The sequence below is a fragment of the Crotalus tigris genome, unplaced genomic scaffold, assembly GCF_016545835.1.
Source record: "Crotalus tigris isolate CLP2741 ecotype Arizona unplaced genomic scaffold, ASM1654583v1 scf7180000017576.4783729, whole genome shotgun sequence".
Lineage (NCBI taxonomy): Eukaryota > Metazoa > Chordata > Lepidosauria > Squamata > Viperidae > Crotalus > Crotalus tigris.
This window is the reverse complement of record NW_024096487.1, coordinates 4664928-4682848: the sequence shown is the minus strand read 5'-3', so window position 1 is coordinate 4682848 and position 17921 is coordinate 4664928. Positions and strand designations below refer to the sequence as shown.

General features: G+C 39.4%; 2 protein-coding genes across 7 annotated transcripts in view; one reads left to right on the top strand and one right to left on the bottom strand.

The window, feature by feature from the left end:
• Nucleotides 1–17921, bottom strand: part of LOC120315353 — a 119389-nt gene that overhangs the window by 93680 nt on the left and 7788 nt on the right. The window lies entirely within an intron of this gene.
• On the top strand, nucleotides 3157–17250 carry LOC120315329 (extensin-like). Of its 6 annotated transcripts, none has more exons than XM_039359524.1 (16): nucleotides 3157–3283; nucleotides 3870–3902; nucleotides 4316–4378; nucleotides 5173–5223; nucleotides 6027–6059; nucleotides 6467–6529; nucleotides 7491–7541; nucleotides 8271–8339; nucleotides 8764–8790; nucleotides 9448–9474; nucleotides 10611–10634; nucleotides 12240–12254; nucleotides 13326–13358; nucleotides 14116–14307; nucleotides 15066–15350; nucleotides 17012–17250. In XM_039359524.1, the coding sequence occupies exons 1-15, from the start codon at nucleotides 3224–3226 to the stop codon at nucleotides 15324–15326; spliced, it is 1002 nt and encodes a 333-aa protein (XP_039215458.1). In that variant the 5' UTR covers nucleotides 3157–3223; the 3' UTR covers nucleotides 15327–15350; nucleotides 17012–17250. The 6 variants fall into 6 exon arrangements, with proteins under 6 accessions (XP_039215458.1, XP_039215448.1, XP_039215494.1 ...); XM_039359514.1 differs by having other exon boundaries at nucleotides 14113–14307; XM_039359560.1 differs by lacking the exon at nucleotides 15066–15350 and adding an exon at nucleotides 14952–14992 and having other exon boundaries at nucleotides 14113–14307.

Below are 17921 nucleotides of genomic sequence, written 5' to 3'. Positions count from 1 at the left end.
AAATTATACTTTTTCCAATATTATAGTGAGGTTCAGGCCACTTCACTGCTTGATTCTGATAAATGAAAACATGATTACAAGCCCATCATCTAAGCATACTTTGAGCTTAATGCTACAAATATATCTATCCTGCATATTCATTATCTTTCTGTAGACCACAGTCTCTTATAGACTTTTTAACAATGTTCCCAACATTACCTTGATTTCCTCAAGAAGTTCCAAAATAAAAATCCCTTTCGCATTCTGTGATCTCAGAGGTGAATACATTTCATTCTTATTGTATGTCCAGAAGACAATTGCCCATTCTTGGTCAAGAAAAGTTTATGTACCTTTCCAGGAATAGGAGAAGGTGAAATGCCTTGATTTTAATATTCTCTCCTAAACCAGAATAGTGGGATAATTTAATTTTTAATAATATGATTTCAGTTTTCATGGAAATATAATTTCATCTGCATGCTAATCTTAATCTTTTATGATGTGTATTAACAGGTTATCCTTTAACCAATAAAAAAACAATAATCCTCAACCCCCTGTTGAGAACAAAGAAGTAGTTGATGGACTCCATCCCAATCTGGGGTTCTCAGGACTATTGATAACACCATGTCTTCATGTTGCCTTATGACAGGGTGTCAAAGTGGGGGCCAATCTTATCTCTGCAGGGATAATGTTAAGCAGGGAGAGAACCACCATGGAGAAGGCCCTTTTTCTTGGTCCTGCTACCTGGACCTCCTTAGGAGAGCGAACCCATAATTTTCCTTGCCTTGCTGCTTCAGTGATTTGATTAGATATGACTGGGAAAAGAGTGGCCTTTCAAATAACCAGGTCCCAAGCAGATAGGACTTTGAAGGTAACAACCAGCACCTTAAACTGGACCAGGAAGCAAAATGACAGCCAATGCTGCTCCTGCAGGAGATATGACTCATATGCACATCTAGTCCTATACAAAACCAATTGAGCCACTGCAATGAGCCGAGGTGGCGCAGCAGTTAGAGTGCAGTACTGCAGGCCACTTTAGCTGACTGTGTTCAGCAGGTCAGCGGTTCAAATCTCACCGGCTCAAGGTTGACTCAGCCTTCCATCCTTCCGGGGAAGGTAGAATGAGGACCCAGATGGTTGGGGGCAATGTAAATATATATATACATTGCTTACTGGTGTACACTGCTTAGAGAGTGCTTGCACTTAAAGTGGTATATAAGTCTCATAAATAAATAAATAAACCAATTGGAGGTTCCAGATACTTTTCAGTGGAAGCCCCATGTAAAGCACATGGCAATAGTTAAAAGGAGAGATGACTAGGATGTGGGTAATTTTGAGCAGGGATTTTGATGCTTGTTATTGGAGAAAAATCCGGCGAATACCCCATGGATAGCCAAGAAAACAGACATGGATCTAAGAAATCAAACCGGAGTTCTCTCTTAAGGCACAAATTATTAGGTTCAAATTATTCTACTTCAAGCACACATGAAGACCCATCCCTAGTACTGGGAATTATGAAAGGAAAAAGAAGAGGCAGCAGCAAGGTGGATGGACTTAGCTTCAGTGGCGATCAGTGCCACCTTGTAAGATTTGAAGGAACAGATTGGGACAATTGTGGTGGAGAAAGTCTACCTCTGTGGCTGCTAAGATTGACTTGATAATACACAATCAATCAGTGTTCTGAATCTGGCTTTTGAAGCAGTCCAGGTATTTGCTTCATGTTTCTTTTTTAATGCTTTGAATTTTCTCAAAGCACTAGTCCATATCACACTTCACATATTTAAAAGAGGTCCTTGCAAGGTGGGCAGAGATCTCTCTTGCCTCAAATTCCCTCCCACAATGAGAATGAAAAGAAGTCTAAGGAATTAAGATAATCAAAAGATTAAGATAAGATGATTAAACAAGACAAAACCAGGAAAAGCTTTTAAACCACAAATAGCTTTTCAGAAAGTCTCCACTTTAAAATAATAATAATAATAATAATAATAATAATAATAATAATAATAATAATAATAATATTCCATCCTGCGACGATACCTGTAATACCATCAAACATCCACATCTGCCTATCCCAGGTCCTTGGTAAGGACTCGATAGGTAGACAAAATGCCAAATCCAGTCTGAACATCTGGCTGACTGTGCGATGATTGATAATAATAATAATAAAAATTGGAAGGGACCTTGAAGGTCATCGAGTTCAACTCCCTGCTCAGGCAGGAAACCCAATACCATTTCAGACAAATGGCTGTCCAGTCTCTTCTTAAAAACTTCCAGTATTGGAGCATTCACAACTTCTGGAGGCAGGTTGTTCCATTGATTAATTCTTCTAACTGTCAGGAACTTTCTCCTTAGTTCTAAGTTGCTTCTCTCCTTGATTGGCTTCCATCCCATGCTTCTTGTCCTGCCTTCAGGTGCTTTGGAGAATAGCTTGACTCCCTTTTCTTTGTGGCAGCCCCTGAGATACTGGAACACTGCTATCATGTCACTCCTCGTCCTTCTCTTCATTAAAACTAGACATACCCAATTCCAGCAACCATTCTTTTTATGTTTTAGCCTCCGGTTCCCTGATCATCTTTGTTGCTCTTCTCTGTACTCTTTCTAGAGTCTCAACATCTTTTTTACATTGTGGTGACCAAAACTGGATGCAGTATTCCAAGACATTGTAAAGTTGTATTAACACTTCACGAGATCTTGATTCTATCCCTCTGTTAATGCAGCCTAATACTGTGTTGGCTTTTTTGGCAGCTGCAGCACATGGCTGGCTCATATTTAGGTGATCGTCCACTAGGACTCCAAGGTCCCTCTCACAGTTACTACTATTGAGCAAGGTACCTCCTATACTATACCTGTACATTTGGTTTTTCTTGCCTAAATGTAGAACCTTACTTTTTTCACCATTGAATTTCATTTTGTTAGATAGCGTCCAGTGTTTAACTCTGTCAAGATCCTTGCTTGTCATCCCATAAATTAGAGATGACATTTCATCAATATTTTCTTACAAGTCAAGTTCATTATCGGATAAATCACCCTATAAAAATGTTTCAGTTGGCACTAGTCCTTCTGTGTGATGAATAAATCCTTCTAACCTTTCTCAACTGATAAGGTAATTTGGAGGCATGATCAATAGATCTTTTCAGTTTGGGCAGTCTGGCTTGTCCTGATACATCAATAAAGATCCATCCTCAATCCACGCATTGGTAGATAGGGCACTTTCTCATTTGGGGAAGGAACCCTCAAGCTGAGAACAATGGTGCTCTCTTTCGTGGCTGCGGCTTTGTTGATTTCTGTGCTCAGCACAGAGGCCCAGGTGAGATGAAACCTGCATTTTAGGAAAGATAATTTGTGGGATAGGATGACCCCTGTGGCTCAAAGCCTGAGGGTTAATCCCAGACTAAATTGGTCATTCTTGTGTCCTACTGAACTATTAGATTTAACAAATAGGGCTTCATAAGGCTTCACTGGAGAGATCCAGTCTTATTGAAATCCATGTCATTTTTTCTGGAACTAATTGTTCAATCTCATTGAATGCCACAATTTTCCAAAAGGATTTCAAGTACTAACTGGACTGATGATCTCAATCAAATCAATGGTTCTATTCTGACCAGAAACTTTTTTTTGCACACTTTTAATAACAAATTTGAATTTTGTAGCTTGCAACAAAAATTGATTGGGCTCCCGTATTGTGTTCAAATGTGTTTGGTCTGGTTTTGGCTTCCAGTCAACTGGAAAGCCAGGCCAGCAATGGTTTTCAGGCCTTTTTGTTATGTTGTTTAGCGAAGTTAAATGTTTCCATCCCTTGGTTTCTTTCTATCAACAGATTAGTTGCAGTATAACTTTGTGTGTCAGACTAAAACAGATTAATTAAATCGTGATTATTTGTTTTCCTTTCACAGAATAATATTCCAAATCCTCCACCTCCACCTCCAGTAAGTAAAAGAGTTTCTTTGATATTTCTGACTGCTGTCAGAAATCTGGACAGACACACACACACACACACACACACACACACACACACACACACAGGGGCAGTTGGTTGGTCATATTCTGCCTGCCTTCCAGCGTGGCACAACCAAGCCTGACATCTTGCTCACCCAAAGGCCCATCATGGTTGGAACGAAACCGGAAGGAAATCATTATTTTTATTCACTGGGGATGTCTCACCCATGCATTGACCATTTGAGGAGAAAGACAGCAGCCCAGAGTTTCAGAAATTTACTCTCCCATGCAAGTAACATTGAGGGGAACCATAGGTGGGCCTCAACTGAATCCCCTCCCAGACACGCCCTTCTCTTTGTTGGGAAAATAAGAGGTGTATCAATGTATTTTTGCATTTCTACAGGGGTACCCTGACTCCCAAAGCTACAATGTTCCCACAAACTATAATACACAGGTCTCTGATCCTGTAAGTACAATATGTTATTTTCCTCTTTTCCCTTCATTCCTTATTTATTGGTTTTTTTTGAAGAATAGGTTTCAAATATTTCTCACCTAGGAGGGTTCTTGGGGTAGGACAACAGCTGGAAAATTGGTCACAGTTCACCCCATTATGTCTGAAGGAGCTGGTGATCAACTGGATGACCCAAAAGAGTTATTTCATCCACAATCAAAATTGCTGGTCCCTATTTATTTACTGAGGAAGTATATTTAATTAGGGCATATATTTACTTAGAAAATGTATCTGTATTTTGAAATCAAGCAGTAACTTTTGAGATGATGGTAGAAGAATCAACTCTACAGTAGTCCGCTCTTTCAGTCAAATAACTAAGAGAGCCTAGGTTTACAGAAAACTGGGTTTTAAAAATCTTCTTCTTATAAAGTTAGAATATTAAGGTTTTTTTTAATGCTCCTAATTAGAATATTTTAGGGGAACAAATATTATGCACATACATGCATTTGGCTGTAGAATGTAGATTTGCATATATCTATTTGTATATATCTTAAGGTTTTATATATATATATATATATATATATATATATATATATATATATATATAAATAAATGAATAAGTAAACCTCTAAAAGAGTATGAGCAGATAGGTAGATAATCTATTATTTTGAAATATAGGAGGGGAATAAAACACTGTTTTAACATTTTTCTTTGTCCTGGTTTGCACGGTCTTGATCTAAAAGTGCCGCTTTTGCATACCAAAAAGAATTAAATCATGAGAAAAGTTCATGTTTTTCTTCTTTCTGCAGAAGCCTGGTAGCTTTCCTGCTTCTGCCCAAGTCAGCTATTCTGGCCCACCAGTGAGTATAACTTTTGCCTGCTCTCAAGATATCCATTTTTAAAGAAACCTTTTCTCCTGGGTTCAAATGTACTTATTGTACGCAGAACTGCTAAGTTTATAATTAAGGCGATAGTCCTAAGAAACAAAAGAATGAACAAATTGGGTTATATTGTAAGAGAGACTCATTTATCTGATTATTGATGTTGATTTCTGTGCTTGGCACAGATGCCCAGGTGACACGAAACCTTAATTTAAGGAAAGGTACACTTGTGGGATGGGATGGCCCCTTTGGCTCAAACCCTGAGGGTTAATCCCAGACTAAATTGGTCATTCTTGTGTCCTACTGAACTATTAGACTTAACAAATAGGGCTTCATAAGGCTTCACTGGAGAGATCCAGTCTTATTCAAATCCATGTCATTTTTCTGAATCTAATTGTTCAGTCTCATTGAATGCCACAATTTTCCAAAAGGATTTCAAATACTAACTGGACTGATGATCTCAATCAAATCAATGCTTCTGTTCTGACCAGAAACTTTTTTTTTTTGCATACTTTTAATAACAAATTTGAATTTTGTAGCTTGCAACAAAAATTGATTGGGCTCCCGTATTGTGTTCAAATGTGTTTGGTCTGGTTTTGGCTTCCAATCAACTGGAAAGCCAGGCCAGCAATGGTTTTCAGGCCTTTTTGTTATGTTGTTTAGCGAAGTTAAATGTTTCCATCCCTTGGTTTCCTTCTATCAACAGATTAATTGCAGTATAACTTTGTGTGTCAGACTAAAACAGATTAATTAATTCGTGATTATTTGTTTTCCTTTTACAGAATAATATTCCAAATCCTCCACCTCCACCTCCAGTAAGTAAAAGAGTTTCTTTGATATTTCTGACTGTTACCAGAAATCTGGACACACACACACACACACACACACACACACACACACACACAGGGGCAGTTGGTTGGTCATATTCTGCCTGCCTTCCAGCGTGGCACAACCAAGCCTGACATCTTGCTCACCCAAAGGCCCATCATGGTTGGAACGAAACCGGAAGGACATCATTATTTTTATTCACTGGGGATGTCTCACCCATGCATTGACCATTTGAGGAGAAAGACAGCAGCCCAGAGTTTCAGAAATTTACTCTCCCATGCAAGTAACATCGAGGGGAACCATAGGTGGGCCTCAACTGAATCCCCTCCCAGACACGCCCTTCTCTTTGTTGGGAAAATAAGAGGTGTATCAATGTATTTTTGCATTTCTACAGGGGTACCCTGACTCCCAAAGCTACAATGTTCCCACAAACTATAATACACAGGTCTCTGATCCTGTAAGTACAATATGTTATTTTCCTCTTTTCCCTTCATTCTTTATTTATTGTTTTTTTTTTTTGAAGAATGTTGTTAATTGCGAAGTCGTGTCCGACCCGTCGCGACCCCATGGACAATGTTCCTCCAGGTCTTCCTGTCCTCTACCATCTTCTGCAGTCCATTTAAATTCACACCTACTGCTTCAGTGACTCCCTCCAGCCACCTCATTCTCTGTCGTCGCCTTCTTCTATTGCCCTCAATCTTTCCCAGCATTAGGTTCTTCTCCAGTGAATCCTTCCTTCTCATTAGGTGGCCAAAGTACTTGAGTTTCAACTTCAGGATCTGGCCTTCTAAAGAGCAGTCGGGGTTGATCTCTTCTAGGACTGACCGGTTTGAACGCCTTGCAGTCCAAGGGACTCACAGGAGTCTTCTCCAGCACCATAGTTCAAAGGCCTCACTTCTTTTGCGCTCAGCCTTTCTTATGGTCCAGTTTTCACAGCCATACATTGCAACTGGGAAAACCATGGCCTGGACTATACGCACTTTTGTTGGCAGGTGATGTCTCTGCTTTTTAGAATGCTGTTTAGATTTGCCATAGCTTTCCTCCCCAGGAGGAATATTTCTCACCTAGGAGGGTTCTTGGGGTAAGACAACAGCTGGAAAAATTGATCAGAGTTCACCCCATTATGTCTGAAGGAGCAAGTGATCAACTGGATGACCCAAAAGAGTTCTTTCATCCATGTCAAAGTTGCTGGTCCCTATTTTATTTACTGAGGAAGTATATTTATTTAAGGCATATGTTTACTTAGAAAATATATCCGTATTTTGAAATCAAGCAGTAACCTTTGAGATGATGGTAGAAGAATCAACTCCACAGTAGTCTGCTATTTCAGTCAAATATCTAAGATCCAAAAATGCAGCTTTTGCATACCCAAAAGAATTAAATCAAGAGAAAAGTTCATGTTTTTCTTCTTTCTGCAGAAGCTTGATAACTTTCCTGGTTCTGCCCAAGTCAGCTATTCTGGCCCACCAGTGAGTATAACCTTTGCCTGCTCGTAGGATATCCATTTTTAAAGAAACCTTTTCTCCTGGGTTCAAAAGTACTTATTATGCCACTTAAAACTTTCAGAGAAAATTCAGGATCTAAACATTATTTATTGGTATTATCTGGGATGCTTATAAGCCTCTCTTAGGAAGGATATTAAAGTCACTTCTATGCATAGTTGTGAGTCTCCTTAGAATCCCTTTCCAGACTCTTCCAGATTTTGATGTTTGTTATTGGAAAAAAAACCCAGCGAATACCCCATGGATAGCCAAGAAAACAGACATGGATCTAAGAAATCAAACCGTAGTTCTCTCTTAAGGCACAAATTATTAGGTTCAAATTATTCTAGTTCAAGCACACATGAAGACCCATCCCTAGTACTGGGAATTATGAAAGGAAAAAGAAGAGGCAGCAGCAAGGTGGATGGACTTAGCTTCAGTGGCGATCAGTGCCACCTTGTAAGATTTGAAGGAACAGATTGGGACAATTGTGGTGGAGAAAGTCTACCTCTGTGGCTGCTAAGATTGACTTGATAATACACAATCAATCAGTGTTCTGAATCTGGCTTTTGAAGCAGTCCAGGTATTTGCTTCATGTTTCTTTTTTAATGCTTTGAATTTTCTCAAAGCACTAGTCCATATTTGTTGTTGTTGCAAAATTCCTTGTCTTTGTTGCAGAAAAAAATCAGTTTGTAATATATCTTTGAATTTCTGTAGGGGAACCCTGGCTACAGCAACAATGCTCATTTTGGAAATCCTAGTCCACAGTATCCTCCACCTCCACCTGTAAGTACAGTCGTCTCCCCTGTCTGAAATTCTTTGTCATTGAGGAATAGGCATCTTAATCGCAGTCTGAGGTTACCAAATGCTGTTTTAATTTACTTCCCACCTAAAAGGATTTTGGGTTAAGACAGCTGCTAGGAAAAGTCATCAGTGGTTCGTCATTATTAGGCGAACCTACAAGTCATAGGATGATGGAATCAAAGTTTTGCCTGCTTTTTACGTGCATTATATACTCAGGTGAAAGCTCTTGTTTTTTTCATAGTGGATGCATACGTGACTATGACTGAAATGAATGAAAGATTTGTGCACATAAATATTATGCATACATTTATATAAGAGAGAATGCAAGCTTGCATTTTATACCATTTAAATCTCTGTTAAAACTATTTCGCCAAAAAAGAAATCCACATTTTTCTTCTTTCTACAGTGGTTCCCTAGAAACTCTGGCCCACCCGTGAGTATAACCTTTGCCTATTTATTTGAGAGACACCCCCCCCCCCCCAAAAAAAAAAAATTCCCTATCTGGTTCTGAAAATCATAGGGTACCTTTCAGTCCCAATCCCAAATCTGGCATAGGTGTACTGTGAAGAGTAGCCCTGGGGGATTGGATAGATTGGGTAGGGGACTTGATAGAGGATTGAGGGGTGACGCAGACTTTTCCAAAGACCCAGAGAGCAGGCAGAGATTTGGATAACTGAATTACAAAAGATCAAAGACTCATTTCACATGCAAATAGCATTAGATGGGGTGCATTTTTCTGCAGGTTCATGCTAAAAGGATTTTGGGTTAAGACAACTGCTAGGAAAAGTCATCAGTGGTTGGTCATTATTAGGCAAACCTACAAGGCATAGGGTGATGGGATCAAAGTTTTGCCTGATTTTTACATGCATTATGTACTTAGGTGAAAGCTCTTGGATTCTTCATAGTGGATGCATACATGAATATAACTGAAATGATTGAAAGATTTGTGGACATAAATATTATGCACACATACCCTGTGTATGTATATATTTATAATGAGAGAGAGTGCAAGCTTGCATTTTATACCATTTAAATCTCTATTAAAAATATTTCACCAAAAAAGAAATCCACATTTTTCTTCTTTCTGCAGTGGTTCCCTAGAAACTTTGGCCCACCCGTGAGTATAACCTTTGCCTATTTATTTGAGAGAAACTCCCCCCCCCAAATTCCATATCTCAGTGATTGCGAACCTATGGCACGCGTGCCAGAGGCGGCACTTAGAGCCCTCTCTGTGGGCACACCTGCCACCATCGCCAGCTCGCGCAGGTCCATTAGGCCACTGCTGGCACCTGAGTGGCAACCCCACCCAGCACAAAGGAGGTAAAGCAGCTGGCTAGCAAGCTTGAGTAGAGGTGGTAGAGTACCCCCATGTGCTCGCTGGCCTCTGTGTGTGGGGGCTGATGGTATCAGGCAGCAGCCATCCCTGCCTTGCCCTCCAGCAATGGCACCCCTGCCCTACCTCTTACCTCACCCTGCAGGGTGAGCCTCCTGCCCACTGCCCCATCCATCAGAGACCCCCTGGATCTCCTCCAATCCTGCCCAGCCCCCACAGGCATCTCCCCACGAGCAACATCAAGGTGGTCATGTCCACCCCAGTCATGCCCACTCAGTCTGCCATGCGCACTGCAGCCACGCCCACCCAGTGGGCCACCCCCACCCCCCTTGATGCGGCCCTGGCACTTTGCGATAAATAAGTGGGTTTTAGATTGTGGTTTGGGCACTCGATCTCTAAAAGGTTCGCCATCACTGCCCTATGTGGTTCTGAAAATCATAGGGTACCTTTCAATCCCACTCCCAAATCTGGGGTAGGTGTACTATGAAGAGTAGCCCTGGGGGATTGGATAGATTGGGTAGGGGACTTGGTAGAGGATTGAGGGGTGACGTAGACTTTTAGAAGACCCAGAGAGCAGGCAGAGATGTGGGATAACTCTGCATTACAAAAAGTCAAAGAATCATTTCACGTGCAAATAGCATTAGATGGGGTGCAGGTTCATGCTAAGAGGACAAAACTTTATGCTTCATCGTTTTTCCTGCAGGTTCATGCTAAGAGCACAAAACTTTATGCTTCATCTTTCCCTGCTCATGTGGTCCTGGTCCCGTGCAGTCTGCAATTATCAACTCATCCTTAGTTGCCCTTTCCCAATTAGAGGGTTACAGGCTTCAGTTTCCAAGTTTTTACACAACTTATGGGGACAGAAAGAAATGTATTTGCCTTCTCATTCAGGTCTTTGTGCATGTTTGGTTTTTCCATAGGATCTTCATGAATTTGAAAAGCTGGTGAGTATATTAATCCAAAAATATCAAGTCAATGGTCATGGTAGATATACAAAGAGATAAAATTCTGACTTTTTTGACCTTGCCTGATGATAACCATTCTTTTATCACCTATTTAAAAGAAGCAGAACACAGATGTAAGAAAGAATCATGGACATCAAAGGACAAATTTTGCCATGTTGTCTTTTCCTAGAAATGTCTGAAAACTGTTTGACTTCAGCAATACCTAGTTTTCTCTCTGTCTTCTCTCAAACTCTTCCCTTGTTCAGGCTCTCATTTTGCTGCCATGGGTTCAAGTGTTTGATTATTCCCATGAACTCTTGAAGTCTGTGAAGAGAGTTGAACTCCTTTTTCTAGCTATCAGAATATTTTATAATTTAAGAAAACGGTATCTTAAATTATTTGTTCATAAATAACTTCAAACATGAAGTATAAACAACTAAGTAAATGCTAGATTAGGAAAGGATGAAGATATGGGTACAATCTCAGATTGGTTCACCTTACTTTGCAGAAGTATACTATAGATAGATCTATTAGAACAAGTAGCAATATTGTCCCAGTCTTGATGTAACAAGGTGTTAATTATCTGTATGTATATTATGGTCACATCTCTCTCTGATCTTGCAAAATCTGGATTTTAAGGCAAGAATGATAGGAAGAATAGGAGAAATTAGACCGGTGTGGAGGGGATGAAAATTCCCTTTCCCAATAAACCATCCTGCAGGATTCAGCTTGTGAAGTTGTCTTTCTTTGGAAGAAGCAGCTTTGGGGATTTCAGCACACAGACCAAGATATGTTATACAATTGCTTAATTAGGAAGCTACACAGTGACTGGCAAAATAAAATAAATTGGATTAGATTGGAGTTTGTTTTAATTAATCAGTGCCTTTTCTCCCGTAGTTTGCTTTAGTCTTCAATAAGTCAGTAAATAAAAAGAAAACCCTTTCTTTTTCTGATTCGCTGTCCAGTATTGAGACAGGAAGTTATAGAATTGAATAATGGGCTACAGATCATCCTCTATGGTACAAAACTGATGCAATGAATTATGTCAATGAATTAATGGTATAAAATTAGATGAGCATCCATATTTTATCTGTTTGTAATTATGTGCAGGACTACCCTGTAAGGTAGATGATGTTAACATTTAGGGATCTGGTAGAATATCTGAGGATCAGTTTACTAGTGCAAGGATGAGTATTCCAAAGGGTGTGTGTGTGTGTGTGTGTGTGTGTGTGTGTGTGTGTGTGTGTGTAAAAGGTTTTCCCCTTTTAAATCAGCTTCCTAGTGAGTTGAGTTCTGGAAAACTTCCCCATTATTTGGGCTCACCCAATTGTTTGGGATTGCGTCCTTCTGTCACTGTAAAGTAAAGGAAACCTGAAATAAAATTGTAAGCAGAGTTGCTATCACATTTTATGTGACTGAGTTGGTGCTCTTAGTTGTGGCTGCTAAATGAGGACTCCTTGTAGAGAAACACAGAATGTGTTAAAACGATTGGGAAGACCATGTCTCTAAAAAGTTATTTGTAGCTTATGGAAAGGGAAACGTAATTTTAAAAGTGTGAAAGATCCTTTCTGAATACTATGTGTCTGTTTGTTTTTTTCTTTGTAGCTCAAATTTTTTGAGGTAAGCATATGGGAATATTATCACATACCACTTTCAGTTCCAGATAACAGACTTGGTGGAGGCAGAATCAGCTCAAATCTTCAATTAGCCTTAGGGTTACTTTTTCCTCTCTCAGCCAAGTCTGTTCAAGAAAATGACACTCATTTGCACATTACAGGATTGCTATTTGAATTAAAGTAGTTAAACTAATGAGTTAAAGTAGTTGGTGGTCTTCTAGATGACTAGGGTCTCTTTCTCTTTAGTTGTCAGATAGAGGCTAAATGTTGTTAAATTCTATGTTGTCACATATGAATTCCAGTGAATTCACTTTGTAATAACTTTAAGCATGTAGTGAATCTGATTTACTGTGACTTTGCTATTGTTGCTGTGTAGTATACTCTTGCTTTAGTTGGGATTCGTTTAATATTGCGGTATTTTGTATATGATAACTTTCATTCATTAATCCATTCATTCATTTTTTTTTCACTCATTCACTCTGGCAGAGTGGATGGCAATAGAGCAGCAAATGAGATGGATTCATGTTGAATTCTACATATTTCTTTCTCTTCTTTCTTGTCCCATTTTACAAATACAACATTTGAAACAATATATTCCTGAACTGATTGAATAAGGTTAATCACCTTGCATACCCAAAGTTAAAGATATATTGGTCTGGTTCACAGACAGCATTGAGCTATAAAGCAGCTAGTGTGAAATATGAAGCTGAATCTCTTAGTTTTGTATTACCCACATAACCCACACCAGGATTTAAAATAATATTAAAAGGATAATAAACTAAGCAGTGTTGGACTTGGTTAGAATCTGGATGAGTGAAGATCAGTGAATACCAGGGATGTATTTTAGACTGGGAAGTCACTTCCATCATATTGCCAAGCAACCTTCGTAGTTTTTCCCCTGAAGTCAGTGGCCATGGTATTTGACCCAAGAACAATTTTAATTTTTCTGGATTCCTGGAGGCAAAAGGGGAATGTTAGATAATAGAAATAATGGCTTCATTTCTCCTATTTGTAGGAGAGGTGGAGGAAAGTGAAGAGCAAAGTAACTCTTGATGTTTTTTTTTCTTTATAATAGAGAATAATGAAAGCTGGCTGGAAGAAGCATTGGGTAAGCTTCATGGAAAAATGTGAATATATTCCAATGTTGGTTTGGTTAGAGGAACATTAAAAGGATTTTTTTTTGTGAAGAAGAATAATTAGCAGCTATATTAATAAAGTTGGAATCATGTGGCAGTTTTTTAAACAGGAAGAGAAAAGAGCACACAATTCTGGGAACAGCAACATAGCTGGGTCATGAAGAGAAACGTTAGAATAATCATCCAGCAACATCCAGGGCCAAGATGGTAGACATGCCATTACAGTGCCCTTTTCTCCCCCTCCCCTCCATCATGGACACCCCAGAATCCAAACTCTTCCAGAGAATTTAATTTCCCAAATTCTTCTATGGACTCAGCTCCCTGCAGTGAAATTAATTCTAGTCCATCCAAGTTAGCATTATAGTGAGTCTGTCACTCTTTAAGGCTATACTTATTTACAGGAACCTAGATGGAAACTGGGAATAGTCCCAAATCTTTGAATATGTTATGCAAGTCAGTTGTACTTGGTAAATGCTTGGGGTGCAAGTTCCAGGCAAATCCAGGACGCAATGCTAGTGGGAACTGTAATCTACTACAATGGGAGGACAGAAAGAGGCGTGTCCTGTGACAGGAAACCTCAAGTCATCTGTCTTTGTTAGAAAAACAGCCACTGGAAGCATCCGTGGGCTTCAATATTGTTGGTGGGTTCTTTTTAATGAAGATTGTGGAAAACAATTGTGATTAGTGACTGTGTTTTGGCTTTTCTGTTCTGATTATTTCATTCAGCAGTGGAGGCATCATCAGCACTCTGGTCCTCCTCAATACCATCCTAGTCCTCCCCACGGCTATCCTGGTCCTTCCCAAAGCTATGCTGGTCAGCCTCAAGGATATTTTAATCCTCCCCAAGTCTACTTAGGTCAACAACCTTTGTCTTTCCCTGCTCAACCATCTGGGTCTGCTGTCCCACCCCCCTCTGGCACTGTGAGTATGAAAGTGTGACATATCCACTTGAAGGTCTATTCATATGAAAAGAGGAGAAAGTTCTGCTGGCCCTAAATATCAAAAATATTCTTCCCCTATATACAAATATGGCAAAAATTGGAATTGTCCCCCCCCAGTTGCTATAGATGTGTTCCTAATAATCAAGTCTGGAATTATGGCCATAAATAATGCTGGTTGTTAACTTGGGTCATCAAGTGACTGTGCCCAAGTTTATGATCTCTTTTGCTGTAGTCACTAAGTGAATGCGGCCTTCATAAAGCCAATCCCCAGCTCATTAAGCAAATGCCGGGCTCATTAAGTGAATCTCTTGCTGCCAATGGGGGTTGTTTTGCTAGAAACTGGAAGTAAATGACAGTTTCTGCCAAAAGTCATAAATCACAGCCATGGGAACATGGAAACAATGACAAACACCGCAAACAATTGTAAATGCAGGCCAATTGCTGAGCACCAAAAATATGATCTCATGATAGTGGGAGGGGAAAGTCATCAGAATTTTGAACCTGAATCAAAAGTACCACCTTTGGGATCCATCACAATGCTGGTGGGCACTATAATCCACCACAATAGGAAGGCAGAAAGAGACAGATTCTGGGAAAAGGAACTCATGTCACTTATCTCTGCAGGACAGCCTTTGGAAGGAGATGCACCCAGGGGCTTCAATATGGTTAGTGGGTTTCTTTTAATGACAAAAAAAATGTGACTCTATCTTGGATTTTTGTTTTGTTCCTGTTCTGCAGCAACAGTCTAACTATGGAAGTCCACCTAATTTCGTATATAACTACCATGATTCAGTTCCCCAACAACAACTTTTCCCTGGACAATCTTTGCCTGCTACCGGTGCAGACCCCTCTGCTCTTCCTAGTCCTCAATATTCTGCTGGCCCTGCCCCATTTGTCCCTCCACCATCTGCCCCTGCTGCCTCTGTTTCATCTGGTGATGTTAAAGTCCCTGGTAATTCTACCTTGCCTGACTCTGGAACACCTGGTAACTCTTCTTAAAAGTTGCCTGCCTCCAAAGATCAGGTAAGTATGCCCATTCTTGGAGGCCTATTCTTTTGAAGATAGGAATAAGGTTCTACTGGTCCTAAAGATCAAGAATATCTTTCCTTATATGCCTCAAAGTTCTTTTAAAGAGTTTCATCTGTCGGAACCATGACACATGTAGGATTAAGTTAACAAAACATGAAGGTTCCAGATTGCTTAGTTTTTTGCTCAAGCTTATGATTAGCAGTTTGGTATTATTTAACATCAATATCATTTTCAAATATTTTCTGCCCGGGGAATTCTGGGAGTTGAAGTTCACATATCTAAAAGTTGCCAAGATTGAGCACACTGCTTTATCCATTACCTCATGCAGAAAATTAAGTTTGAGAGAAGGCGTTCAAGAAAACATAAGTATTAGTAAGCTGTCTGTTTCAGTGGTCTAAATAATATTCTTCCTAATAATTGCCAACCTTGTGGCCCATGTTACGGCTAAGTATTGCTTCTTAATTATCCAACATTGCTATTTTTTGTGGCCAAGAGTTTGGCAAAAAGAGATGAGTTAAAAAGTTCCATTGATAGTCCTAAATAAAGATTGTTTAGAGTGCTCTACCTTTAAATTAAATCTCTTAATGGCCAAGGATTTAAATAAGTATTTGCAATAAAAAAATCCTGACTGCCTATTGATGAACCTGTTTTGTTTTTAAAGATTTATATGCTGATACCCATATGCTGGCTTTCGATGAGTGCTTATGCATAAGATCCATACGCCTGCAATTGCAGATGACGGAAGAATCATATAGATTGTTTGTCTCATTTATATCTCTTGCCCCTTTTGGAACTGCCCAAAGCTGCTCTACAGGATATATACAGGATATGAATCAATTCACCAAGTAATGGAATACAATTACTCCCCATCGCATCTATTGTAGGAATTATGCAATATTTTTTTCCTAGTAATGTCCACAATAGAATGCATACTCTGGGTATTTAGCATGTGCTGAATTCCTTTTCTGTTTAAAATTTAAATCTAAATCAAAAGATCTCACTAGGAGAACGTATGCCAGTGAGTATGGAAGACACTCTTTGCTTTAGTAGAGCTTTATATTCTGAGGATTTTTCATAGGACTTTATAATAACCTCCTTTCAAATACATAGGTCAGGGTTTCTCAACCTTGGGAACTTGAAGATATGTGGACTTCAGCTCCCAGAATTCCCTAGGCAGCATGACAATTCTGAGAGCTGAAGTCTACACATCTTCAAGTTTCCAAGGTTGAGAAACACTGACATAGATTTTGGGGGGGCATATTCTGAAATATTAGCTGCCTTCTGTTATGGATGGATAAAATGCCACTAGCCACTAGCATGTAAAATGAGAGCAAACTCCACTCCCTATTAGCACTAATGGCATTACCTGGTTTGATAATGAAGCATCTGGAAGAAAACAACCAAGCTCCGAGAGCACCAAGGCCCTCAGTCCAAATTCTTCTTCTTGTTGTGCCATATCCGTTATCGGATGATGGCGATCATGTCGGCAATCCTGTTTTTATCAGCAGCCACATGAAAAAGTGCTGCTGAATTTTGTCCAAACCAGTCCCTTAGATTCAACACTGAGCTACAAATATTCACTTCTATCAGCATGAGAGACAGTTTCATATCCTTTGTGTGCCAAATATCTAATTTTCACCCTTGTTTCTTTCTAGATCCACTAGCTACATTGGCTGAGAGTAAAATCCAGAGTCACCTCCTACTCTTTCTCTTTCTGGCTTCCATAATTTCTTCCTAATCGAGGATCAAAGGGAAAATGAAACTTTCTTCTGAGAAGGGCTCCAGCATTTAGAGTTCTTTCTGCTGATTTGGGGACATTTTCTCTTGATTGTTAACCCTGTTCATTCTCTACAAGAATAAATATTTACAAATAAATATATTCAGCATTATCACAGATGTGTTGTCTTTATCATTGTACTCTGAAAATTCTCATTTTTCCAATATTATGGTGAAATCCAGGCCAGAACAATACTTGGTTGATTCTGATAAATGAAAATGATAAATAAGATGAATAAAAATGAAATTGAACCAGAAGGCAAGACAACAAACAATGAATGGAAACTGATCAAGGAGAGAAGGAACCTGGAATTAATGAGAGATTTCCCAAGAGTGAGGACAATTAACCAGTGGAACTGCTTGCCTCCAGAAGTTGTGGGTGCTTCATCACTGGAGACCTCTAAGAAGAGACTGGACAGCCATTTTTCTGAAATGGTATATAGGGCTCCTGCTTGAGCAGGGGGCTGGACTAGAAGATCTCCAATGTCCCTTCCAACTCTGTTATTCTGTTATTCAAAACATGATTACAAGTCCATCATAAAAATGCCTTTTCTAGTTGAAAGAACAGTTATCAGGACTTCAGAACTACCCTTTAAACAATGGCAGAAAGAGATATTTAGATTTATCTGGTAAGAGAAAAAAAAACCCAAGAGTTAAACATAAGAAATTGTCTGATGCTAAAAAAGAAGGGCAGTTGAGGCCTGCCATATTTAAAATTGTATTTTGCAGTTTCTTGTCTTGTATGATTAAAAGAATGAGTGATGTTAAGAAATATTAAATCACTAGATC